Raw genomic sequence first — 26,885 nt, 5'->3', positions numbered from 1 at the left:
TAACCCAATGAATACTTATACTTATGTGAAAAACAAAAACTTGCCATTAAATTTAAATAATTAAATAGTGTAGACTAAAAGTAATGCATAAAAAAACATTTCAAATGTTTTTGTTATTGAATTTGCTCTAAGCTCAATGAATTTTACGAGTACGAATATTTTAAAATGGAATAGCATGTCTCATAAAGTAACTGGATTGAATTTGCCCCTCCAGGACCCTTAATCCCCGTCCGATCCCTCCGATCCAATCCTTCCTCATCCTACGCTCCGAATCTCCCTCTCCACAGTCCCTGTAAATGGCCGCGGAGTTGCAGCCAACGGAAGGCCCCATCGACTCAGACCTGGCAGCGACTGCTCCAGAGATGGCGGCTACTACAACGGTGATAGTCCCCGCACAAACAGAGAACCCGGGGCAAATCCAGGCCCCAGCAAAACGACAGCGCCGGCCGAGTGTTCGTTTAGGTGAGATCGGAGACCAGCCGGTCACTCTCAACCACGACACGCAGATGCGTAGCGCTAACCGCTACAAGCACCCGTCTTGGCGTCTCCCTAGAGAGTCCTCCAAATCTTCCAAGGCACGTTCTTCAACCAATCTGGTGAACGGGAACAACAACATCAACGATACCCACAGTCATAATTACGATCGCGAGCCCGAAGAGAATACTCAAAACGGCGACTTGACTCTCGAATTCGGGCACCAGAAGGCGAAAGCGAAAAGAGGGACCACGAAAAGAGTGAGATCGAGTTGGATATCATCAAGAGTGGACGAAGCCGAGGGGAACAGTAGGGAGGAAGGGGATGAAGGGTTTAGGGATTTCGCTCCGGACTCGGAGAGTCCATTGGAGGACCCGAGCCCCGTTCATTCTGCTGATAACATGGCTCTGGATATGTGGCAGAGTGTGCCCAGGAGGCCTGGTCGGACTAGGGTTTCTGAGAGCAGAGAAAACGACGCCGTTGAGATGCATATTTTGCACGAGACGGATTCTAGGGACCAGAAATGCGGCACTAGTGAGGGCGTGAGGACATGGCTGACCGAATTGGGGCTGAGCAGATATGCACCTGTTTTCGAGATACATGAAGTGGATGAGGAGGTGTTGCCATTGCTGGCACTGGAGGATCTCAAGGATATGGGGATAAATGCGGTGGGTTCCAGGAGGAAAATCTACACTGCGATCCAGAAGCTTCGCAAGGGGTTCTCGTGAGTTTTGTACTATTTTTGGTTGGTATAGATCCTGTAACATAATCTACTTCATATGGGCTGAGTTTGATAAAAAATGCTTGTCTGAGATGGTTTGAGCCTTTCTTTCAGGGTGACTGATAATGAAATTATGAACTTTTTCTCTGAATTGGCAATTATGGATTTCAACGATTACCTTTGTTCTCTTTCATTGTCTGTTGTTTTGACTTCATTGGTATCACATATGGTTGATCTGGATTCTGGACTGGTAATTTTCATTGTAGTATAGGATGAAGATGACTAAATTGGCAGGAGGTATGCAGGCTAATCGTTCACATTGATAGCCATCAAAAAGAAATTCTTGCTTTACCTTGTTTGTATCCATCCTTCACAACATGTAGGCAGTATTGAATAGCAGTAATAGATACTTGCAACAAGTCTGCTGAGATATATAGACTGAACTTTTCTAAGCTTCCAGATAATTTGCTGCTGTTTATAATTAGTTTTTGTCTTCTGAGGGTCATTATATCCAAATAGAAGGTGTGCGTTTTTCATTATTGAATCCTTCTATACCTGCCGATTTTTCTATGTGTTGATCCATTTTATACTCCCAAAAATCCATGACGCCATTGATGATTTTGTATAATTCTGTTTTGGTTAATCATATTGAATAAACTGTGAGCTCCACTTCAGCGATATATTTAGCCTTTGAAATTCTGTACTTTTTACTGGCATAGTCAAGCTACATGATAGGAATATTAGTAGCTTGATTACGTGATTCTGTGAACAATTGGCTGCTTGATTACTTTTGATTCTCTGTCATAAAGAGCTCTTTATTTAGTTATGTTATATCTGACTAATGGTGTAATCAAGGTTTTCAAAGACTCAATCATCATCATGCTCTAATGCACGATCTTAATGGCATTTATTGATTGTAAGTTCAAGATCCTGTTTAGAGGTTTGGTATTCTGTGTTTGTTTCAATTTATTAGTTAACATCTCCATGAGAAGTTTTGCAATTTTAAGTTGCAACTGTATAATTATCATGGATGTTATAACAGACACCAAGTTCAACTTGGCACGGTTGAGCTTGCAGTCAAACTGGTTTGCTTATATAGCTGACATTAGTTGCAGCCAATATTCTAGCTTTGGCGGGTTACCTTGAAGTCTTGAACTATTGATTTGTTGGTAAGATGTTGGGCGGACTGCTTCATGAAAGCATGCAGGTGGTAAAACAAACTTTGATTTCATCGGATGGAGGAAAATGGAAGGAGGTGGTCATTTGCTATGGTCAATGCACAGGTAAATCAAATCAAGAAGAGATGTTCCGATGAGCTGACCAGAAGGGTATTCTCTTTGTCTTATGGCTTTCATTACTGCCACGACCATGAAGGTAATGCAAGAACCTTTCCTGAGAGGTATATATTTACTTGATAGTTTATGCTTACGGTGAAAAGGTGAGCTTTTGCCTTCTGTCGGTAATACTGATTTTTTGGTTTGCCTATTTTTACAACCCTGTTTCCAGTTTTTGGGGTTCTTCTTCATTATCTACTGAAATGTATGAAGAGATAATTAAAAATTCTTCCCACCAGTGGCAGGCACTGGGCAGTGGGATAGGAAATTATGGCTTTATATTCAGGTCATCCTTACAAAAGCTTACATACAACTCCCCTCGCTATTTCAACTTTTCTTGGTTTAGAGATTGAATGATTAAGGTTAAATTGATTTTGTTTCTGAGCTTGGAGAGGGAATTAGAGAATGCAGCTTTTGATGATGCCGGAGACCTGTTCTTTTTTTTTTAACTTCTTGAGGCGATCAAGTCTTTCTGGGCTATATTTAAAGCCCATTGAAAAAGCCCAGTCCGTGGAACTGAGATTGATTCGTGGACTAGGTTTCCATGATTAAAGATTGTCAATATTGGGCTTGCTGTAATGTATTCCTTGCTTCTTGTGATATTTGCCAATTCAAAATTGAGAGCGCAACTATCCTAGATGTTGAGATGAAGCACATGATTCATGTGAAATCGTTGGTCTCACTTGTTAGTATTTGGTATAAAAAATGAGATCCGTAACACTGTTGAATCGAGAATAAAAATTTCATATGAAATACACCAAAAACATATAAAATCCAATAAATGAATTCTATAACTAAGACCATAGAAATGAATTCCTTCAGAAAATTAAAATTCAACAGGAGAAGTTTTCAGTCGTCAAATATAGTGAGTAAATAAATATCAAACCCTCATATGTTGAGGTCATACATGGCTAAGGTATAAACCCCAAAAACCATAAACATCATTTTGGGGGTACAACCCATATTCTTCTTTCTCCATCAATTGGAGAAGTCGATAAAAAAAGGGCAAAAAAATAATTAACAAAACCCATTAGAAATTTAAAAAATAAAAATGAGGTGGTTTCTTTTCTTATAAGTTAACGAGTAATAATACATGTAAATTAATTAATAAATTATGGGGGATTAATATTTTATTTTTATTTTTTTGATAAATTAAGCATTCCTACCATATTGAAGCACCATGAGATGATGTATAGTTGATGAATCTGGAAGCAAAGTGAGTGCATCTCTTGGATTCCATATATTATCTCTTACATGCTGTAGCGTCAAGAAAGGTAGAAGCTCTTGTCCTCTACATGTAATCTCTACCTGCTTTTTTATTTTATTTATCAATCAATCACAATCACGAAAAGAAAAATCAAAATTAACAACATTATCATAATTAATAAAAAAAATAAGAAGTAAAATTAAATAATTAGCACACAATATATGAAAATGTTGAAGATTACAATATTTTTTTATCATTACTATCACAATTGCTAAATGAACGACACATTATTCATATGAAATCGTATGTACCAATCTCAACATTTTTGTAATAACTGCAACAAATAATATTGAGATCCGCAAAATTGTTGCGCAATATAATTAATATCACACTTGTGCATGAAAAAGCAATCTTTTGGTGGAAAAGAGAAGATTGCTTTTACACTAATGACATGGTTTGATCATGGAGTGAGTCATGATTATCATGGTCTGTAATTGGAAGAACATTTGATCATGCCAATATTGAAAATACTTGCTCAGAAAACTAGTTTCACATGCTATGTCTTCTTAAACCTACCAATCAGCTTTTCCTTAAGTGGATCATCAAATCTAGAAAATTGACTTCCTTTCAATAATACAAGATATATAACCCAACATGTTTTGCAATTTGACCACCACTCATAATTATCTCAAGTGCACCTTTGATTCACGATTAGATCGGCGCAATGAGAACAAGAATCCGACCTAAAGTAGGTCCTCAATCTTTAATTGATCTTGTTTGTGGTTCCTAATTTTTTACCCCATACATGCTTATCCTTTATACATCCGATATATGTCTAAACGCGGGCTGTTAGACTTGCATTGATAGAAAATTTTCACCTGATAGGGAACTGGGGCAAAGTCTAGTGTGTGAGCAAAAGGATATCATTTTTAGTGGAAATCGAACTGAGAACTTTCTGAGTCCATACGATTTAATCCTAAAGAGATTCACAGTTGGATTATCACGCAAGTCGTTTAAAAAAAAAACTTCATCATCGAATATATAGTTGTTTCAACCCATGATAACACACCAAACGAACTAAAATAATACACACGCAAATACACAAAATTAGGTCAATCAAAATCACCGAAATTTGACTTGAAAGTAACGAAAGATATAAAGAGAAGTCATATATAGGAGTAGATGCACCTTTCTCTACCTCAATTGTTTTTAGAAAGAAAACAAAATCTAAAGTATTGATCAAGTCATGTTTGTCACTACCTTAATTACTTCTTGTTCATGATATGTTCCATATTGGATTGTTGACGTCTACTTTACCCCATAATACATATATACATATATATATATATATACACTAATTACATCTGCATTATCACTTATCTTTACTTTACTCCAAGAGAAGATAAGTCTTCATTTTCACTCTTGACCCGAAAACACACATAACGGGCAACGGGCGGCCGAAAAATAGACCGTTTAGTGGCTGCCCGCCCGACCCACGATCGTAAGCTGCCCGCTTTTAATCATTACATGGCCTACCCGAGTTAGCCTTTGCTCCTAACTCCCAAGCATAAATCATTAACACATGGACTTTTTTTACTATTGAATTTAACTATTTAAAGGACTGACAAGATAGTAATAATGATGAAAGAAAACTTGGTAGTGGAACCAAAAAGCACGGCGAGGATTATGCACTCATACGTACTTATTTTCTACATATACATATAAAATAATTTTTTAAAAAATAAAGACAGAAAATCTATAAGATTTTCATTGTCCAATCATGTATTCAACTTGCATCCAATGGTTTATAAAACCATTCAGATTTTTCATGCATTTTTTAAATAAATATGGTTTTCTATTTATTGTCTTTTGAAAAAAAAAATTTAAAAATATATCAAAAAGTAAAGCTGCAGGCTACCTAACATATAATAAAACACTTCTTGATTGATATATCTCATGCACGTCTCCTTCACGTTGCTTTCTTTTTTTTTTCTTCCACAAAGAACCCTAATGAGAAATATTGTCAATAATCTATTATCTATGTTGACATTTAATAGTTTTAGCTAAGTAAACCCTGCCATACAAAACCTAGTTTTATTTTTTTTAAGAGAGCCGTTGTTTATTCACATTAATATATATACACATACATATATGTATCATCTACATATATTTGTTTATCTTTCGCCAACTAATAATGTAGTGATTCTTAAGAAAAATGGGTGCTTTTTTTTCAAAAAAAAAAAGAAAAAAGAAAAAAGAAATCAACAACATGGAATGATTCTGTTGTTGACTAACAGCTAGCTCATGCATTGCTTTCCTCAGACGTAAAATAAATGAGAATAATATATATGTTTGGGGTTTTTTTTTTTCAATCCTTGAAAGTGCAGCACTTGAAGTTCTATATGAAAAAGATGGTGATGGAGGATGAAGATCGGCCCTACGATTAAAATATATTGGGCTGAGATGAGCTGAAAGAAGCGAAAGCGTGATGAAACTAAAGGGAGAGCAACGCATGCAAAAAGATTGAGAAAGACAGGGTCCACGTGTGATTTTTCGAACCCTACGATCTTATCATGGTCATGTTAAAATCAACCTTTTCTACGTTAACAAGATAAGCTTTTTTGTTATATTTATCTAATCTCCAAAAGTCAATGCTTTAATTTCTTAAGAACAAAGACCTTTTCATAGACATCTTTCTCTCTTCCTATTTTAACCCTATATAACACGTAAACTCGTGGAGAAGGTGATGATGGGAAGGAGAGAGGGATCAAGGGTCGGTGGAACCAACTTTGTTAGGGAATTGATTTCCAAATCAATGGCATTATTAAGAGTTAAGAATGTTGTGTGCGTAACACATTCCTAGTATTTTATGAAACTAAAGACTCTTCTTTGATGAGGTGTATTGTAAACAACTTAAGGTGATCAAGAACACAAAGAATGATTCTCTCTCTCTTTATGTATATATATTGTGTGTGTATGAGAGAGAGAGAGAGAGAGAGTTTTTGTACGTGAAGGGCGTTGTTGGTTAGCTATGCATATGTGTGTGTGTGTTGTCGTAATCTCATTTGTCATTACTTCAAGGCAAGGCATGAAAATACAGCATCTACAAGCCATATATAAGATTTGACATAGATATATATACTAACTAACACATGCAAATTAGAAGCGGCTGGTTATAGAAAACAGAGAATGGAATGTTGGATGCACCTATATAAGTATATTTTAATGTTATAGGTAAGAAATACAGCATCTACAAGCAAGAAATAATTGAACTGATCACATTACCTATTATTATCTTTTGTCCATTAATGAGGCTAAGGTTTTTTTTTCATTATTGTTAATTTCTTTTTGTCCCTAACCCTGGATAATTAAATGTCCAAAGGCATGCAACATGAAGACAGCCGCTAAAAGACAAGTTATATACAGCTAATTATTAAGGAAAATAATTGTCTTTAAGGGCTAATTATATGTAATGATCAGTCTAAAGATAAAATCAAACCTAGCCATAGCATGCCATGGCCATGCATCTTTTTGGGTTTACTACATCATCACATACGGCTGCATATCGTGTGATGTATTCCTAGTTAAGGATTTACTCATTATGTAGTTTATTTATTTAATTAATTATTGTTTCACCTATTGAAAATGATACTAAAATCACATAAATAATACTAAATAAAAATACAAACCTATAATTATCAGCTATCTCTTCTATGTACATTAATCTCGATCTATATACATATAGATCGAGATCAAAAACACAAATCTATGTCCATTCCAAGTTACTATCATAACTAGGGTTTTGTTATTTACATGCCTATAAAAAAACGATAAAATAATAACTTCACTGAGAAAATTTGAAAACTTTGAATTTATTCAGAAATCTTACATGTAAAAAATTTCAGTGATTTTTCGAACTAAATGATATTTAAAAAAGCATAATGTGAATAATATTAAAATAAATTAAAATAACTTAAATTTATTACGAAATAATTTCATAATTAAAAACAGAAGTCCAGTCATTTTTAAAATGTTTTCCACTGGAAATCTCAATATTCAAATTTGCATGTAACTCCAAATCATTTTGTTTTTCGTGGGAAAAAATTGTATAAATACCATTTAATTGAATGATGTTGAAGAAAATAAAGTATGATAATAAAAGAACAATTATCATGAAAGAATGCTTATGGTGTTGGAAAGAGTTCATATATATGAGGAATTCTCATAAAAGAGTCTAATGTAAGGGTATAAAATAAGAGGTTATGTTTACACCATTGATTTGAAACATGTAGGACCCAAAACAGTGGACCTCACTTGTCTTCTCATTCATCCATACTATTAAAACATAACATTTATTTTACACCCTTACATTAGACCCTTATATAAGAATTTTTATATATATATATATATATATATATATATATATATATACACTATATATTAAAGTTCTTAGACATGGGCGTAAGTCCCCGATTTTTATTTACTCGCTAAAGTGCTGGCACACGAGCTAGCTATAAATGTTTCATATCAAGGCTAAGAATACAAGAAAAATATGCTGTAATTTGGACTAATCATCAATGAACATATAATGGTTTTTGATGACGATGAAAGAGTGCATATATAAGAAGCAATATATATGTATATATCTGCATAGATTCTATATTTGTACACATATGGAATTATAACAATCTTTGAAATGTACGTGCGTATTATCCTCTCCTAGGAAATTAAGCCCCACAATTAACGTACTCATGTGTAGATATATAGAAGAATTAGATTCCTAAATAAGTGGAGAATATCAAGGTTAATAAGTAGTGAATTCAAAGCTCCCTTATTGATCCCGTTAATTAGCTATAACTATATTTAAGTAAATATCATGTTTAATTGGTTTATCTTCCTTAATGAGATTAACAAAGAGAGTGTTTCTCTCTCACTCATCATACGTAATCTCACACACATTGACATTTCCTTAACTTGAAGACATCCTATAGAGGATAGAATGATCATAAGCTTTACGTCCCAATTCTTGCGGTTCATGCAACTTAAAGAGGACAAAATACTCATCCTTAACATTAAAACACACAATTGGACATAAATCTTAAAAACAAACCCTAACCTTAGATCTTTCTCTTGTCACTATCTTCTAATATCTACTAGGTTTATTCATTGTCACCTACAAAAATTTAATTACATATAGAGAGGCATATATGTATGTTTCGTTTCTAATGGTAAATTTTATTTTGAGTTCACCTTTAGTTTATTTTGAGTTCACCTTTAGTTTAGGTGTGTGGATCATTGAAACTTCATTTTCATTTTTTTTTTGTGTTCTTTAAATAGTATACCTAATTATACAAGGCAACTCCTCTTCCATAAATACTTAAAGAGGGTTTCATTGGAATTCAAAGAGTGTGTGGTGGTAGGTAGTTTTCCATATTATCTCCTAATTATATACTCCTACTTCCCCATTGAACCCTACCAACCTTTAAGTAATCTCTTCACTAATTACGAGCACACACATCCATCTAACTAGCTAATTAACTAAAAACATGGAATATCTGACCAATTCAAAGAAAACCTAATTGAATGACCTAGATTGTAGCAACATTTTAGGGTTAAAGTAGTCCTGATTAAGACCAAATATCTATGCAAGACTGGATTATTTGAGTGTCTCTCTAATGATACAAAATTAGAAGATGTTGGGTACCTTGCCTTGGACACATGACTTGCTACCTAAACCTGATGTTATCAGAACAGCAAAAATACCACTACAGAAAATGGGTCTAGTTATGCTGTTTCTTTCATGTCTCTATAACACCAACCTAAACGTCCGTATTCATATATATATATATATATATATATGTATGTATTGTATGTGTATATGTATATGGCTTCATCTATAAGGCCATTTTTTTCACCAGCTTTTGAATTTGCATAAGGAAGGAATACATATTATAAAGCAATTAATCTGCATATAATTTGAAAAATTAAAAGGAGTTGAATGAATTAAGTACCTCTGATTCGCTATCCAATCTCAGCTTGTTAACCAGATACTTCATTAGTAAACGAACTGTCATCCTCCCATCCCTAAACCAACATTTCAAAATCCATAATCCATAATTAAGACAAAATAATTAAGACCAAGAAACCATAAAATATACTTGAAATTGAGAATAATTATAAATTAATTAATTACCTGATTCTCAGATAGCTCTTTGGTATTTGAGGCAAGAAGGGTTCTTTAGCTCTGCATTTAATTGTAAAAGGTTATGACATTATAATTAAACAAATAAATTAGTACTATTAATATCGGTTATGATAGGGATTTCAACAGCAGTTGATATCTCGGTTATCCCAACTAAACTTACTGGTTTTGTGAGGCTTGAAGCGAAAACCAAATACCGGAATGGGGTCTCGTTGGAGGATCAATAACTCTAAACTGCAAACTCGGTCCAGCAACATTAACACCGCCACCCTGCAATTGAAATGGTGTTCGAGCAAAATACGAGCCCAATTGCATGAACGACGCCGGATTAGATGAAGAGGCTGACGACAACGAATTCGTCCCTATAGAACTCAACTCTGCAGGCCTAAATACCCAATTAATGTTCTCTTGATGATGATGAGGAGGAGGAGAAGGAACAACCGTACTCGAACTACTCCCCGCCGCTTGAAACAAAAATGACGGGACCGGCCCCGGAGGAGCGTGAAAGATTGGTGTTAATGGTGCTGCTGCCGGCAGTACTCTTGTAATATTCTCTTCTGAAATGACTCTTTCACCCTCACTCCCGCTGCGAGCTGGTAACAGATCAAGCTCTACTAAGCCACCGCCTCCTCTACGTGGAGTTGTTTTGGCTGAAGCGCCTATGCTGAGCTGGAGCCAGCTGGCATCGTCTTCGGCTTGAACAACTTTTGAGCTTGAAGCCGCGGCTTCGTTGTTGTTAAGACTAGCACTGGTAGTATAATTAGTCGTTGTTGTTCTTGATTCATCTTCAGCCATTGGATTACTAGCCGCCGCAGGTGCCAACACTAGATCAGATCGTCCTAACAAGCCAGCCTCGGCTTCATAATACTCTTCTTCTTCCGTGTAACCGCCATCACAACCGTCGTAACCGCCATAGTATAATTGATGATGTTTGGAGAGGGTTTGCGCCGGAACCATGGTCATACCCGCATACTATTAGTCTTGCTGATAATCGCGGCCATCGATTATTATTGAACGGTTGTGATCAATCTGTCGATGCATATTGAAGAAGATGAACAAGAACAAACGTGGAGTCGAGAAAGAGAGAATTAACACCACCCATTAACGGACAGATAAGGGTTTTTTTGTGTGCTGTTTTGTGGTGAAAATAAATATGTATATATATGCGTATATATAATTTGGAGGAGGACAACAAGGAGAATAATAAACCTTATGAGAAATCTCACTTTCCATTCATTCTCTTTGTTTGGAAGTTTGTGGGAGATGAAATAGTTGCAGAGAGAGGAATGGGTGGTCAGTCAGTTATATATTATATTCAATAATAATAGCCTTAGTTGTATGTGTGTATATATATATATATATATATATATATATATATTCTTAGAGGGGTCGTACAGTAATATTTGACTTTATTAAGAAGAAAAAAAAATTAATATCAATTATGAATCGTCTGATGAAATTAAAATCTAACTATTCAAATCACTTATATTTTATATTTATTAAAATTTTGTAGGTATTTTAGTCTATCAAATAGTGCACTGATTGAGAATCGGTGCTGAGTGCACCGATCCTCCCCCGGATCCTTTTTTTTTAGGGAGGGGGATTTTAGGGTAGGCATGACCAAACAATTGGGATTCTTGGGAATAATAGATACTTACAACCCATATTATTACTTATATATATATATAATGAAAGATACCCAAGTGTCTTATATATGTTACACTAGGAGATATTCATGAGTTAAATGTTCATAGATTTGTTTTTATACCTAGGTTAGTTTTGTTAAACTTACAATGTACATCTATGGCGTATACATATATATATTTTTTTAATATATCTTCCATGACTGAGTTTAGTTTGAAGCCATATATATAATCATAGTTTTATTTTATTTTTTGTCTCACATGAATCAAAGCATGAAAGTATAGAAATGAGTCATAAAGCATTAGACTTCACAAAACGCCAAAATATATTCTTTACATTAGACTTCACTAACCTTTGATAAAATTAGACTTCACAACCTTTGATAATTTATCATTATCACATATTAAACTAAAACAGGTGCTTATATTTGAGATGGACTGTTACTTACTACTTCAAATTCATCTGTGGATTCCGCTACCCTTTTTATATTTATTGTTGAATTCTCAGCTTAACACACATTGAATATATTAACCGCTCTAAAACATGGGCTTGCACATCTTTGTTCATCATGGATCGTCACAATGGGTACTTAAACACGTAAAACGTGTTTTTAATGTTAGAGGAGCTGAATTATGTCATACCGTTATAAAATTTTTAGCCTTGCTATATATATATATATATTCCCTCTTCAAACAATCCACATAATATTAAAAAGGGATAAGACAATAGACTTCAATTTTATAGACTAAGTACGAGATAATTAACACGTATTATCATGTCAAAATACTTGGAACCAATCTTATTATATGTCCAAAACTACAATAATCTTTACAATCTGCATATAATCTTCTTAAAACCTCTTTATTATAAATAAGAAATTAGAATAGTTTCAAGCTTAGAAGTGCGTGGGGTTGTAAGTATTGTTGTGACCAGAGATTCAGAGAGGGGTCTGACATTAAAAGTGGGATGGCATGATGACATTACCTGTCAATGAAAACATAAGATATTTGGCAAAACACATTATCATTGTATAATGTAATAAGTTATAATAATTAAGAGCTAATTAAAGAATTATATACGTAAAAGAATGAAACTTGAACTTTGGTGTGCATGATGTTGTTTGTCCACAACCCAATTAAGAAATCAAAAACATGTACCAGAGACGTGGCCTTTATAGGACATCCTTCCCGATATTACCATGTGCCTCCCACCCTCCCGGCAACCAAAACACACACCCAAAGGAACTGCCTATACATATACTTATATATATATATATATATATATATATATATCCCAACTAATATTTTCTTTTTGGGTTAAGAATTCAAGGATTGAAGTGATATGTTTATATGAAATTGAAGCTGAAAAGCTGCAAATTCTCCCCTTTTTTTTCTTCAGATCATGATCATATATTGTCACCCTCTTTGTCATTGATAAAAGGGGACTTTTCAAAGATGGGTCAATCAACGAATTCTATAACTGTAAGTCAGTCCCCCTATGCACTATGAAGGGATTACACACATGACATGCCATTGGAAAAAGTGACCTATATATATAATATTATATATATCAACCAGTTTTGGGTTCAATTCTACTTTATACGAGAGGAAGATAAATTATTAAGGTGAGTCCAAGTATAAAGTATGTACGTACACATCAATACATGTATAGCTCAAGACAGGATTAAGTTGTAGAACAGAGAGTAAACTATGAACTTAATAAATTCATTTATTTAAGTGATCCAACTTTCCACCCACTTGTACTGTGGTTAAAATTAAAATCATTTGATGGTATATATATATGTTAAGTTTGATCAAGAAATTTGGGATCTGACTCAGATTGTTTATGGAGGCAAGGTTTGTTGCTAGAATGTTGTTTTTGGAGGTGCCGTTGGGATGTGGGGTTTAGCCATTCGAATGGGTCAAGTGCGTGAAGTGACAAAGGGGCCTTAGTGGATGTATGGATCAAAGAAGGATGAAGATCCTTCTGGACGGGTGATAAGAGCGTACAGACGGATTAAGTAGTCGTCTGCACGGATTAAGTAGTAATCATTTGACGGTGATAAGAGCTCCGACAGCTGCGTGCCTGTTCTCTTATTTATTACGCAGTTGCAACTTTATTGCATTAGTGCGGGTACATTGAGGAAAACTTTTTCCATGTACAGAAAGAGAGAAGTGTGTGATTGAAGTTTTCCGGCTACAAAAAAATAAAATAAAAGACAAGTGTGTGTAATATTGCACAATGGACGTAGCCAATGGCCTATTGCCCATGATCGTAATATATATATATATATATATATAGATGGCATAGAATGAGTTAAGCTTGGAAAAAAGGCATAAATTTGATTGCCTCTGAGAATATTAATTTGTTAAGTTATTGTAGATCTTAATTAATTAATATATATTAGACACTCAGATTGTGAATGAGAGGGACTACAATTATATTAGCTACAATTCCCCCTAAGATCATCCCCAAATCATTTTTTTTAAATGGCATGTTAGGATTTAGTATTTATGGTTTAGAATTTAAGATTTACGGTTTAGGATTTAGTATTATTATTTTTAAAAAAATTCAACTATATTATTACATTATCATCAAAATATTCAGTAACACACAAAAACCATGACTTAACATGGTTTTGGATAGATTTGTGTTTAATTGTATCTACAATAATTGTAGGCTCTGTCTCCTCGGATTGAAAATCAATAGAAATTCAAAAATGTAGACGATAATTAATGTGGGAGGATAACAATTAAATGACACGATGAAGCTATCTATATCGAAACCTTTCCCATTGAAGGCAAAGAAGAAGAACATGAAAGCATGTATTGGAGTAGACGTAATGATGATGCATGGGATTCTACAATATGAATTGAGAGACACACAATCGAATACCTGAAATTCTTTTGGTTTTATGGGCACATGCAAGTAGTGATCATTTCATGGGGTCATTCTATTTCTAGTGAGGTATATATATATATATATATATAGGACATGATTTAGTGTATCAGAATTCATGGAATTAAGGGTGGGGACCTACTACCCTCTAGTTTTAGTGTTTTACAATGAAAATGTTTCCACTAGAGAAAAGTGTCTCTGGGTTCCTTCTCTCTCTTCCCACTCAAACAAAAAGAAGAAGAGAGAAATCATGCAAATTAAACGAGGGTCTTAAATATCGTCATTATAACATCATCATAGCATGGCATGGATCCTCTTTTGGACATTAAAAGCATCTTTGTGATCTCAAGAGTGTAGTCATTTTAGTCAACAATCTCATTCACTTTTGTATAGTGAACCTCTAACTATCTAGGGGTGGTCGAGTCGGCTAATTAAGATGAATTAATCTTTCCAATTAGAAGATTCAAGTTCAACTCTCCGTGACAACTATGTGTGACTTATCATATACTTGGTGAAAATGAAGGGATTCAAGTATTTGGGTTTATATGACACAAAGTCTCATCTCTCATGATTTCTCATAAAAGAAAAAAAATACAATGACACGCTGTTTTCAAAAAACACTATTCAAGACTTTACTAACAGTGTCATTGTCAAAGTAGCAGTACCATCTCTCTCGACAAACAAAAATGCAAGACATGGTTTGTTTTTTAAATCTTGTGATGGGGACTGGTCTTCTTGATGAATGGAAAGGCATATATATGTTGATCAGTAGATGTGCTAGCTAGGATTTTCTATCTGCATTGATATGTTGAAAGAAAAAGAAAAGGCGTATATATATATATATATATATATATATATATATATATATATATATATGCCCTTATGTTGTATATATAGTATGGCCTCTCTCTCTCTCTATATATATATATACGTTTGTGTGTATATATATATACATGACATAGTGGGTTTGTGTGTGTGAGCTGTGAGGTGATCATTCGAAAGTGAAAAATGGGGGCCAACGTTTGCATAATCTCCCCATCCTTTTTGGATATATACTACCCCAATCCACTATGCATTACATGTCCCCTTTAGCACAAATCGTAACAGTTGTTTATAAGAATATTACAATTAATTATACTTAATTTTTTTTACATATAATTATGGTATATGTGTGTCTATATATATATATAGGGCCCGTTTGGTTTAGCATTTTTATCATCTTTTATACTAGCATCTAGTATAAATGCTATGGACTTGTCAACCAACAATTTTCGGGCACAAATTATGAGGCAATTTCTCTAGCATTTTAAGGATGCTTCCTTTGGGGACAATTTTACCAGCATTTTGACATTTATTACCAAATTGTCCTCACACAATTAATGTAATTCCGAAAATAACCCTCCAATTGGGTAGTGAGAGACAGGGACGAGATAGAACTTAGAAGTCCAATTGGGTTTGAGAAGTTAGGTTTTTTTTTTTAAATATAATAGTGTTATTTATATAAAAAAAAACTACAATGAATATTGTAAGACAAAAAATATTTAACTCATGTTTTTTAACTATTTATAAATATTTTAATTAATTATCTTTATTTTACAAATTAATTTTTATGTATATGTCTATGTTACAACTAAAATACATAATACTCCTGTACGTAATTTATCACAATATGCTATACAACACAAATGTCAACAGTAAAAGTTCAACCAAACACCTACCTAGCATTCAAGCAGCATATCTACTACTAAAATTGTCCACCATTTCTGCTACCACAATTTCTGCTAGCATATCTGTTACTTTGGAAATGCTCTTCCAAACTAGCCCATAGTATTAATAGGGATACGTACATATTATATAGAGGAGCTGAGGGAGGGCATGTCAGAATCTTGCAGAGGAGATTGTTGGGTTCATCTAAGAAAGCACAGGCACGCTTGCTTGATTCCATCAACACCCAAACACACATGCATAGCTAGCAATTTTACGAATATTTGCAGAGTAGAGATGATGAATCATATATATATAATTAAAGTTACTGCAAACCCTTTGCATGTCATGTCGCCAAAACCTAAATATTCCTTTTAATTCTTTATTATTTATTTAATTTAATTTATATTTTTCTCTGCTTTTCCCCACTCATGACTATATATGATAATTCCAACCTCATTATTTCCAATCCCTCGAATAATAAAATTATGTTTAATTTATTTTATATATATATATATATATATATATATTTTATGTGGTCGGCTCGGCTGGTTCTGATAAGTTTTTGCTTTCTTTACGTGGCCTTTGTTCACTTTCTTCGTTATGATGATGATGATTTTCATCCATCTTTGATTATTATTAGTTTTACTACCAAAAGGGTACTTGCAATTACACTCAAATTGACTTCGCAAAAAACTCCTTTTTGTGTTTTCTTCTTTTCCTACCTTTTCCCTTTCCAATAATTGTTATATATATATATATATATATATATTATACATATATATATACACGTGTATGTGTGGCACTCTTTGACATGTTAATTTCAATGGACCAGGAAAATTATATATTATTAAATAAGTACTATATATGTAAATACAAAATCTCTCAAAATTTCTTATATGTGTGATATATGTGATATTATAAGACAATATAAACATAACCAAATAATTAATTCGCTAAGATAAGTAAGGGTAAAAACCTTAAAATAAAGTTGTAGGCACTACAATTATATTTATATATACATACATATATATAAATATCTATGTGTTTGTGCATGTGTCGAAAGTTGGCCTTGGAAGGCAACCGAAAACTTTATCTTTCCTTAGATCTTACTCCTCGTAGATGAATTACTTTTTTTAAAGTTTGCTTCAGCATGTAGAATGATATCACAATCAATGAATGAATATAAATTGCATATAAATGTTTACATATGTATATGTAACTCAAAAGGGTCCTCATGAGACTCCATTTTGAAGAAAACAAAAAAAAAAAAAATTACAGAAGAAAAAAATGAGTTATATATATATATATATATAGACACACATATATATGTGTTCTACTTTGCTATAGCCTATATGGTTGGTCGTTTTCCCTAAACAGCGAAAGTATTGTTTTCATTATGCAAGCGCATGGCATGCATGTCCTCTCTCTATGGTGCATAAAAATATTAATTATTTCACACATTCTTTATTTAAAAAAATATATTTAGAGGAAACTAATTCATGACCATTTTAGCTTTTTTATTATAGGGGAAAGGGATGGGGGAGGTTCGAACTTGAGACCTCTATGAGATACCACACACTTGAGTGTCATCTGAGCTACCTCGTTTGATGACATTTGTTTGGTAAAGCCCTAAATCGTGAAATGTTCCTCCACTTATATAATGTTCTTTCCCATAGTCACATACAAATAAAATTCATATGAAAGAAAAAAATTTTAAAAAAATGAAAAATGAAAATGCTTTTAAGCATGGGCGGAGATAGGGTGTCTGGCCCCCATTTTTCAAAATAAAATTATATATTCATTTTATATTTTGATCTCTAAAAAATCATTTTTCGGATTATTGTCCCCACTAAACTCAAATTTCTTTACTTTTGCCCCTATAAAATTGAACTTTATTTATTACTAATTAATACACTCAAAATATATTTAATATTATATTGCCCCCATTAAGATATTTTTATAATTTTCCCCTGCTTTTAAGGATAGGTATTTCCGTACAACCCTATATGTGTAGGTGCAGAATTATTAAACCGACAAAAGTATAAAAAAAAAAAACCCTTTTTAATCATATTCAAAATAATGTTGCATGGTAATTATATAAACATGATTTACAGCAATTATAAAACAATTAATTAAACCTTTTTTTCTCCTTTGTGAATTTTGTTGAAAAAAATTAACGAATTTTAATTATTTTTTTTTATAAAGAATTTTAATTGCTTTATCTCCTAAAAAGCATCACAAATCTTAATTAGTCCACTCCAAAAGCGGCCTTGTCAAACGTGGGCGCTGATTTCCACGCTTTGTCCCTAATCAATGTGAAGTGGTGAGTGTTAAGTGTATTGTATATGTATATTTATAATCAATGACTATTTCACATGTCACATAGATTTAAAAAAAAAGAATTTTATTTTGGAGGTATGTAGCATTATTTTATATATGTATATGTCCCACTCGTTACTTTTTATCTTTTTTTAATAAAATAGTTTCAACTATTTTTAATAATATTTTTTATTTAACAAAATAGTGAATTAAAGGAATTCACATATGTAACTAATTTTTTCATAGATTTATCATTTACCTTTATGAACAAAAGAAATACAGAAATATTAAAGCTATAAAATTTAATTTATTCCCAACAATAATTTTTATTAAAAATATAAATTTTTTTTTTTTGAGTACAAGTACAAATACAATATATGACACACCAACAGATCAAACTTATGAAAGTACAGGTGTCAACAGGCCCCACGCAGGAGGCACAAATCAAACCCACACACCTCCTTGTAAATATTTGGAGGAGGTGAGACTAGGACCCATGACCTCAGGCCCCACGCAGAAGGCACAAATCAAACCCACACTCCTCCTTGTAAATATTTGGAGGAGGTGAGACTAGGACCCATGACCTCAGTCAGGGACATGCATAGTCATTGTCACTCAATCAATGGCTCATTTGCTAATATAAACTTATAATTATGGGTTTTTTTATTTGTTTATTAATCACTACGCGGATGGTTTATCAGGGTTGAGTCACGTGGACGTTTGATTTATCATAAAAAAGTAGAAGAATAAAACTTACATGTTAGTCTAGTATTTATAATATACAATCAACTGGGTCACCGACCATAGCCATAGCCCATAGGTCCCTGGCTCATGGCTCATGGCTCACCTTTGAAATGGTCAATTGACAAATATAAAAAACACCATCTCTGCACATTCACAGAACAGCATGTGACCAAGACAAGCAAAGATTCTTCTCCATTTTAATATGCCAGGTTCTTGGTCAAAGAACAATGACACTGTATAATGTTGGACCCCACCTGACATGGGCCAGTTTTGTGCAGCCCATCTACCTCTACCTAGTTTTTGGCAGTTCATTTTCTAAACCATGCCACTTTACATGCCCAAGCAAAGAGAACAAAGTATTGTAGTTCATTGTCTTCTATTTCCAGCCAAAAATAATGAAGGTTCTTCCTTGGCCTCAGGATGGCGATGCCAACCAGTGCTGAAGTGCCAACGTCGCTCCGTCATAAGTTGTTGTTACACTGCCTGCGTCCAGTGAGTAACTGTTAATCGTAAGAATGAAAGCATGGGGTATGTTAGTAAGAAATCAAATGACAAAATTAAGTAAATGAAAGGGACTTGATAGTGATGTTAATGCAAAAATGGGGAAGATAAAGGTAGGTAAACTAAATGACTAATATACGGAAGTAAGCAATGATTCTCGTTCGTATATTACCTCCGGACATCATAAGCTAAACCAACCTGTAACTAGGCTATATTCAGGACCTTCGAAGCAGTCCATGCGAAAGCCTCGGCTTCCTGCAAATCCCTTCTTCTCACCTACACAAGGTTTCACAGTAGAATCCAAGAAAATTAAAAACTCAACAAGCCAGGTGGGAAAATTTTTATTAAGAATCAACATCTTAGGACTGCTGTCACATTTCAACATCAATACTGCTCAAGTTTCCCAGTCAGAATGTCAAATAAGTGCAAAAGTTAAGATTGCCAGTAAAGATTTCCCAAAATGCCAGGATTCAAATGAATCAACAATAAATTGGCGAATTCCTCAGGGAAGAACAACATTGTGGGTGTTTGGCAGTGCGTTTGCACTGCGTTCAGTTACAACATACCTCACAGCACTACAGTTTTTTGTGACACGCCAAACAGCTTTTGCGTTCCAACTCACCTCACAGCACCACAGCTTTTTACCTCACAGCACCTCACAGCACTCCCAAACGCTTACAATGTATGTTGAATTGTCCTACGTAATCAAATTAGGTCAATTATTTTATTTTAGATTAATGTACAATATAAACATTAAGTGATTTTATATTAATATTATTAGTCATCTAATATAACCATAATTTAGATATGCCAAACGCACCTCACAGTATCACACCGCACCGCACCACAGTTTTAAAAGTGATGTGCCAAACAACTTTTTGCGTTTCAACTCACCTCACAGCACCACAGTTTTATAACTCACAGCACCACACCACACCTCACAGCACCACACAGCATTCCCAAACAAACCCATTGATTTGCAATTAAGTCATTCATGTAACAGTTGCACAGCAGAAAGAAAAAGACGTAATTAAGCTAAGTATTGGCAGACTGTGAACAACCAACTAATATGGTTACAACTTACAAGGCAAATGGCGTAGTTTTACATATTACTTGATACTGCTCTCATTTAGAAGATTAATGATGAATCTTTTTTCCATTAGTTAAGAATCATAAATGCCATTTTGCTCTTGCCCCTTTTGAAAGCATGCAAACAAGTTCTTTTCATGATATCGACAACAAGGATAGGTTCCTACTTCCTACCAATGTCATTTATCCACTTCCCAAGTAAATGAGCAAGGCAACACAATCACACATACTTATTAGTAAACAGAATATTCTTCAATTGATAGAAGAATCAAGCTTTTACTCCACTCTAGTCGTCCAGTTAATGGTAACTTCACAATCAACAATCATTGCCAATAAGAAAAAATAAAATTAAAGTCAAATGCTAATTCCACAAAGGCGGAAAAGTTAATTAATCCAATTAATGGAAACTTGACAGTAGAATTAAAACTTGTGGTTGGATTGTCAATTCTTACCCTTGCAACACAACTTTACCAACAAATACCACATCCTCTGCCCTGTAAGTTGAGTTGTTGTTATCCTGGAAAAGTAACAACATATTGTATCTATCAAGCAGAAGGAAAAGATTTCAAAAACATTATCAACCAAATTTCTTCCATGTAAAAACATAAAATGCAGAAACATTACGACTAAAAATTCTGAGAAAATAAAATAAAAAGAGCATGCACATAGCAGAAACATTATTTGCCTACAGATTGGATATATACGGGGGTTACAAATACAAACTAGGCAAGGGTTATATAATACAAACCAGGAAAAACTTTGCATAATTGTTGCACAGCATGTGCAAGGTACAAAGAAACAAAGACACTATGCTGGCGTAAAATATATATTTAACCAAAATTCATCGAATTCTCATTAATATATAGCAATTATTTTTAAATGCAAATATTATAGCAAATGACAGCGTTAAATCTGGAGTAATATTTCCTTTAGGTCAAGAATACTTAAAATATTATTTATGCTAGAACTTGTGCCTTTATAATCAAAGTTATTATTAGAAAGTGTGGACTGCCAATATAGGGCCCAAGGAGAAATTGGAGATGTAACATGGTCAAACGCGGTAATAATTATGACTTTTCAAAGAGCTCTACTAGCTAAAGGTTATCTACAAGATTAGAAGAGATTAAGAGGCTCAAACGCCTCAATAATTAAGACTTTTCGAAGCGCACTAACACCTAAACATTATCTAAAACATGATAAGAGATTTTAAAGGTCAAATTTCTAAATGAGGACGGCTACATGGTTTTGAATGATAAACTATTTGGGATTACTAACCAGGACACCAGATGTCAAATAACTGCAATGTTTTTAGAAATTTCAAATTGACACCCAGTGAGTTCTATTCAGAAATACATAGATGTAGAATAATATGTTCCTTACCAATTACACACTGTTTTTTAAAATGAAAGTATCTGCGTAGGCAGCGTAGGTATAAAAAACAGTCTATTCATCAAAGTTTTCATGGTAAACTGAGTTCAGAGAAATCCCATAAGATTGGGGAAATTGTTTCCTTTGGATGTCTCACCCTTCAATCTATATACAAATATGGACACAAGGACATGAAAGAGGTGTGTGTATCATGCCGCCTGTCCTCCGCCTATAGACATAGAGACCGAAAAAAAAAAAAAAAAAAGAAGAAACAATTCCATCTATAAACACATGCTACACATCCCTTTTTGATCACCTGGTACAAGTGCACAGTTGCTCCTGTGTTGCATAAATGCTTGCACGCTAAAAGTGCTTTTTTTTACTGTAATTAAAAGAAAAAATTCTCAGGTGACGGCAAATCAGGTACAATCTATTGGGATTAGCATACTTTCACAGATTTAATCATAAAAAATATAGTTTCATAGATTTGGATTTACCTTAGCAGGACAACAATTTAAGACTGCTCCCAATGCAAAACTATAGTAATAATGTCCTTCTCAACAAGGTGGAAACTTCAGCCTTCCGAGAATGTCAAAACTTGTGAAATCACCAGTAGCACCCAATAGCTGCAATGTTTTTGGAAAGCTGAGCAGAAATTCTTCCTAACTCGATATTTTTATGAATAACACATGCCCCAAGCAAGGCACGCCGCAACATAACACTTGGCTCAGAAAGGATTTCATTAATCAACGTCACAGTCACTCACAGCCTTCTCGAGATGGACTGAACTGCTGAAAAGCCACACCATATAAGAGTAGTGTTCTATACATGGTTCACCACCATAGTCATGTACCATGGATTTAAAATAAGCCTGAACCTTATCTAATAGTATGCCATTGCTGCACCCAGATAGGGCACCAACAAGAGTTACCTTGTTTGGTCTACACTCTGTTTTCAGCATCACTTCAAAAAATTTCAGAGCCTCCGCAACCACACCAAACATTGAACACCCAGAGATCATAGCGTTCCATGAAAACCCCTCTTTCACTCATCATGTCAGAGACAAGTTGAGCATCTTTAATGCTTCCACACTTAGCATACACATCAATTAAAGAATTTCCGACCACAACGCTATTGTTATAATTGCTCTTCACAGTCAATAAATGAATTTGAATGCATGACTCCAACGCAGCTAAACTAGCACAAGCACGAAGAATGCTAGAGTACATGACTTCTGCAAGCTGGGCCTGGCATTTGAGCATATTTACGAACAAATCCAATGCCTTCTCTTCATCCTCTACCTATACATAACCACCAATCATTGTATTCCAACTAACATTTCTAATTAGTGACTTGAAAAAATAGTTTCATAGAGCTCTCCATCCTCCCACATTTAACATAGACATTGATGAGTGCATTCGAAACACAAACATCCAAGTTCAAACCAACCTTGAACACATTGCAATGGATTCTAATGCCCTTCTCTATTTAAGGGGTGGAACAACTCTATAACCTCCAAGTATCTAAACCAATGTGTCTGCCCTTGGATTAAAGTAACGAACGAGATTGTATCTTCTTGGGCATCTCATCGAACAGCTTACGTGCATCGTTTAATAAGTGTGCGACAACAATTAACGTACAAGTCCAAAAGAACATTTTGAACGAACAAGTCAAGGTATTAGGTAATGACCCCTCTTTAGAACATGACAGTGCAGACCTTTCCCTCCAACTGGATCATCGTTTCAGACACAATCTTTGAGGACCGAAGTATAGACACAGGAGAAGAAATCCTGAGAAGTCGCCCGCAGATTAGACTTTCGCCTCGCTTTTGCTCTTCTTCTTGCCCTTGTAGGCCCAACGCAGCTTGCTCTTGAAACGCCGTCGAGAGAAGCACGTCGAAGTGTTAATTTTACAACATTAAGGCATGAAAATGCTTTACAATGACGAGTAAGTCCGATCACGCGCCTCAATTTCTCGAGAACTCAAACATTCAACAAATCAGAAACCAAAACAAAGTCGGAATAATTACTTCGCCAAGGAGCAGCAGTTCGTGAGGCAGAGGTAACTGACTCACTTCACTCACCAGACCCGGGAACCAAAAGTCGTCAATTTTCAGAAGGCGGGGGAGAGCTATATAGTAGAGAGACCTTCAAAACGGAGCGTTTAAGATACAAAAAGGTTGAAAAATAAAACGGCACCGTTTGAGATTTATCCCCATTAAACGATGTCGCTCGGGGAGTCAATTTAGAGTGACTAGGGTGTTAAGGGCTTCGCTTTATCCTATATAATGGTGCCTCCGATGGAGATTGCAGGCAGATCAACAGTCTTACTTCTTCCGCTTTCGATTTTGTCTTTTATATTTCTTTTGTTTTCTCTTTGTTTGGCGGGTTTTCTGATTGATTGAGAAAAGATGGGGATTGCGAGCAGATGATGAAAGAAGTTAACAAATGCAACTTCTGATGAATCCATGAAGATTCAAAAAATCGAGCTTTTTAAAACTGATGCTCACTTCATCAATCTCCTATCTTTTGCTCGCTTTTCAATTTTTTTTTTCCCCAATAGCTTACATTTATCTTGGCTGCTTTAAGAGATTACGATGAAACTGATTAAAAAGCCTTCAATTCTAAAGAATGGGCCTTCTGTTCGCATCTTGTTGTCTCCTCCATTCGCTCATAAATTTCTGGATTTGAACAATATCAGAGAAACCAGTGCGTTTAAGCTTTAAAGAGCAAAAATGACCTAAACCTGGAAAAAAAAATGCCGGCAGTTTCATCGCGATCTGAAATCCATCTCAACTCAGCGTCCTTGACAAAGAAACACTATCCAGTGCCGTTTTGGGCCCAACTTAATTTTTGTGGATTTCAATCAATTTGTTGTTAGTTGGGCCAACATGTGGACACATCAGGAGGGTAAAGTATGAACGGATATTATGGGCCTTCGGTTCTTGACGAATGACAACATACATTGTAGTTTTAACAATTTATGGTTACTGAACAATAATTTATTGAGCTCTACCAAACAGCCGGCCCATGTTGCGGGAGAATTCCATAACAATAATATTGTGATTTTCAAATTGTTCTCAAATAAACAATTTCTTGACCATTTCCTAATATTTTACATTTTCTTACTAAACTACCCTCAACTTTTCAATGTGATACCTTAAATACCCCCATCTTCTTCACCTCTCTCTTCCTCGTTGAACACACCCTACCAACCGTACGTCTACCTGCACCTCTTCGGCTCTCCTTCCTCATCAACGCCTTCTCCAACCTTCTCTCTTACGGCCCTAGCGCGTGTGCACTGGTGCAGGTGAAGATGCAAGTCGCCCCAAGCACACCCATGATGGTGAATCTGTGAGTGGTTGATGGTGGTCTACAAGTGCTTGTTGATGGTGGTTGATTTTTTCGTTCGTTGATAGTAGTTAACACCATATATGCTAACAGCAAAAATAGCACCAAACTAGGGATGGTAAAAAAAATCGATCCCAGCACTATCCACATGGTACCTGATCCGTTTAAAACCCGAACACCGATCCTATAAGTTTTGGAAACGATTTTGATTTTGGTTTTCAAACCTATCATGGTTTAGGGTCGGGTTTGGTTGTTGGTGCCTGGTCTAGGGTACCCGAGTCGTTTAATAAAAAGAATCATTATAGTAATAATATTATCAAAGAAAAAAATAAAAATATTAAAAGTTAAATAGTAAACGGTTATGGAACGGTTCCAGGTTTGAAAATTTAAATGGTTTTAGAACGGTTTTGGTATAGAGTATCTTAAATGAAAATGGTTTTGGTATTTGCTAATTGGAAGGGTACTCGACCCGTTGCCATCCCTACACCAAACATCTATCAGCATTTCATGAACCATATATGATACCATTTATTGCCACCATTTATTATCTGTAATATATGCTACAATATTTGTTATTGTCAAAATTGTCTGCCAAACGGACCCTTAATTTTTGTGGATTTCAATTTGTTGTTTGTTGGATATTATGGGCCTTCTGTTCTTGACGAATAACAAAGTTAACAACATACATTGTAGTTTTGGGCCCAATTTAGTTTTTGTGGATTTCAATTTGTTGTTAGTTGGGCCTAAAGCCCACCATAGTGTGGAACAGCTAAAAGAATCTTCTCTGTTTTTCCGTTTCTTATTGAAAGCCGAAGAAACACGTGAAAAAAGGATTCACACAATATCCTTATTTTGCAAAACTCTGTTCTAACACGACTATGCAAAGCAATGAAAAACAATCCAAACTTAAGCAAATCTTCTTTCTTGTTTCACCAAAATAGATAAACACCATATTCATTACGCAACGCAACCCTTTTCCTACTTCAACCCACCACACAAAGTAGCACGTGATTGAATTATTGGTATATGACTAGATGCCCTACAATGCACGTGTTCAAATTAACTACTCCTTAAAGACTATGAAAAATGATAATTCTTCACATATGTGATATGTTGTATTGAATGCTTAACAATGTCCTTAGAGCATGCGGGGCTTAGGGATTCAGTTATCTCAATCATGACAAATTGTGGAAAATTTGACTTGACGTGTCCGCCCCATGCTATAAGCTACATCAACGTCCTTTAGAGCACGGCATTGACGACAAAAGGCGATTCAGGAAAAAGAAAAAAGATAAATAGAGACAAAAAAAAAAAAAAAACTCATCCA

General features: G+C 34.6%; 2 protein-coding genes, 1 long non-coding RNA gene and 1 other non-coding gene across 5 annotated transcripts; 2 read left to right on the top strand and 2 right to left on the bottom strand.

Moving 5' to 3' along the window:
* Window positions 1–161: 161 nt before the first annotated feature.
* Window positions 162–1,427, top strand: LOC120006808. Its single transcript, XM_038856898.1, has one exon. The coding sequence runs from the start codon at window positions 297–299 to the stop codon at window positions 1,200–1,202; it is 906 nt and encodes a 301-aa protein (XP_038712826.1). The 5' UTR covers window positions 162–296; the 3' UTR covers window positions 1,203–1,427.
* A 1,957-nt stretch (window positions 1,428–3,384) lies between these two features.
* On the bottom strand, window positions 3,385–11,258 carry LOC120007873 (protein LAX PANICLE 2-like). Of its 2 annotated transcripts, none has more exons than XM_038858344.1 (4): window positions 10,102–11,258; window positions 9,930–9,980; window positions 9,748–9,820; window positions 3,385–3,840 (listed from the first exon to the last, which is right to left on the bottom strand). In XM_038858344.1, exons 1-4 carry the CDS (start codon window positions 10,899–10,901, stop codon window positions 3,682–3,684), a joined length of 1,083 nt encoding a protein of 360 aa, XP_038714272.1. In that variant the 5' UTR covers window positions 10,902–11,258; the 3' UTR covers window positions 3,385–3,681. The 2 variants fall into 2 exon arrangements, with proteins under 2 accessions (XP_038714272.1, XP_038714273.1); XM_038858345.1 differs by having other exon boundaries at window positions 3,385–3,837.
* An 8,158-nt stretch (window positions 11,259–19,416) lies between these two features.
* On the bottom strand, window positions 19,417–24,291 carry LOC120007113. Its single transcript, XR_005470145.1, has 3 exons — window positions 22,706–24,291; window positions 21,293–21,382; window positions 19,417–20,027 (listed from the first exon to the last, which is right to left on the bottom strand). It is a non-coding gene; the product is annotated as an uncharacterized LOC120007113 (long non-coding RNA).
* Window positions 24,292–24,629: 338 nt separating this feature from the next.
* LOC120008296 lies at window positions 24,630–24,716 on the top strand. The gene has a single exon (XR_005470423.1). It is a non-coding gene; the product is annotated as a small nucleolar RNA SNORD36 (small nucleolar RNA).
* The last annotated feature ends 2,169 nt before the right edge of the window (window positions 24,717–26,885 follow it).

Source organism: Tripterygium wilfordii, chromosome 10 (assembly GCF_013401445.1).
Source record: "Tripterygium wilfordii isolate XIE 37 chromosome 10, ASM1340144v1, whole genome shotgun sequence".
Lineage (NCBI taxonomy): Eukaryota > Viridiplantae > Streptophyta > Magnoliopsida > Celastrales > Celastraceae > Tripterygium > Tripterygium wilfordii.
This window is presented reverse-complemented; position numbering and strand designations above follow the sequence as displayed.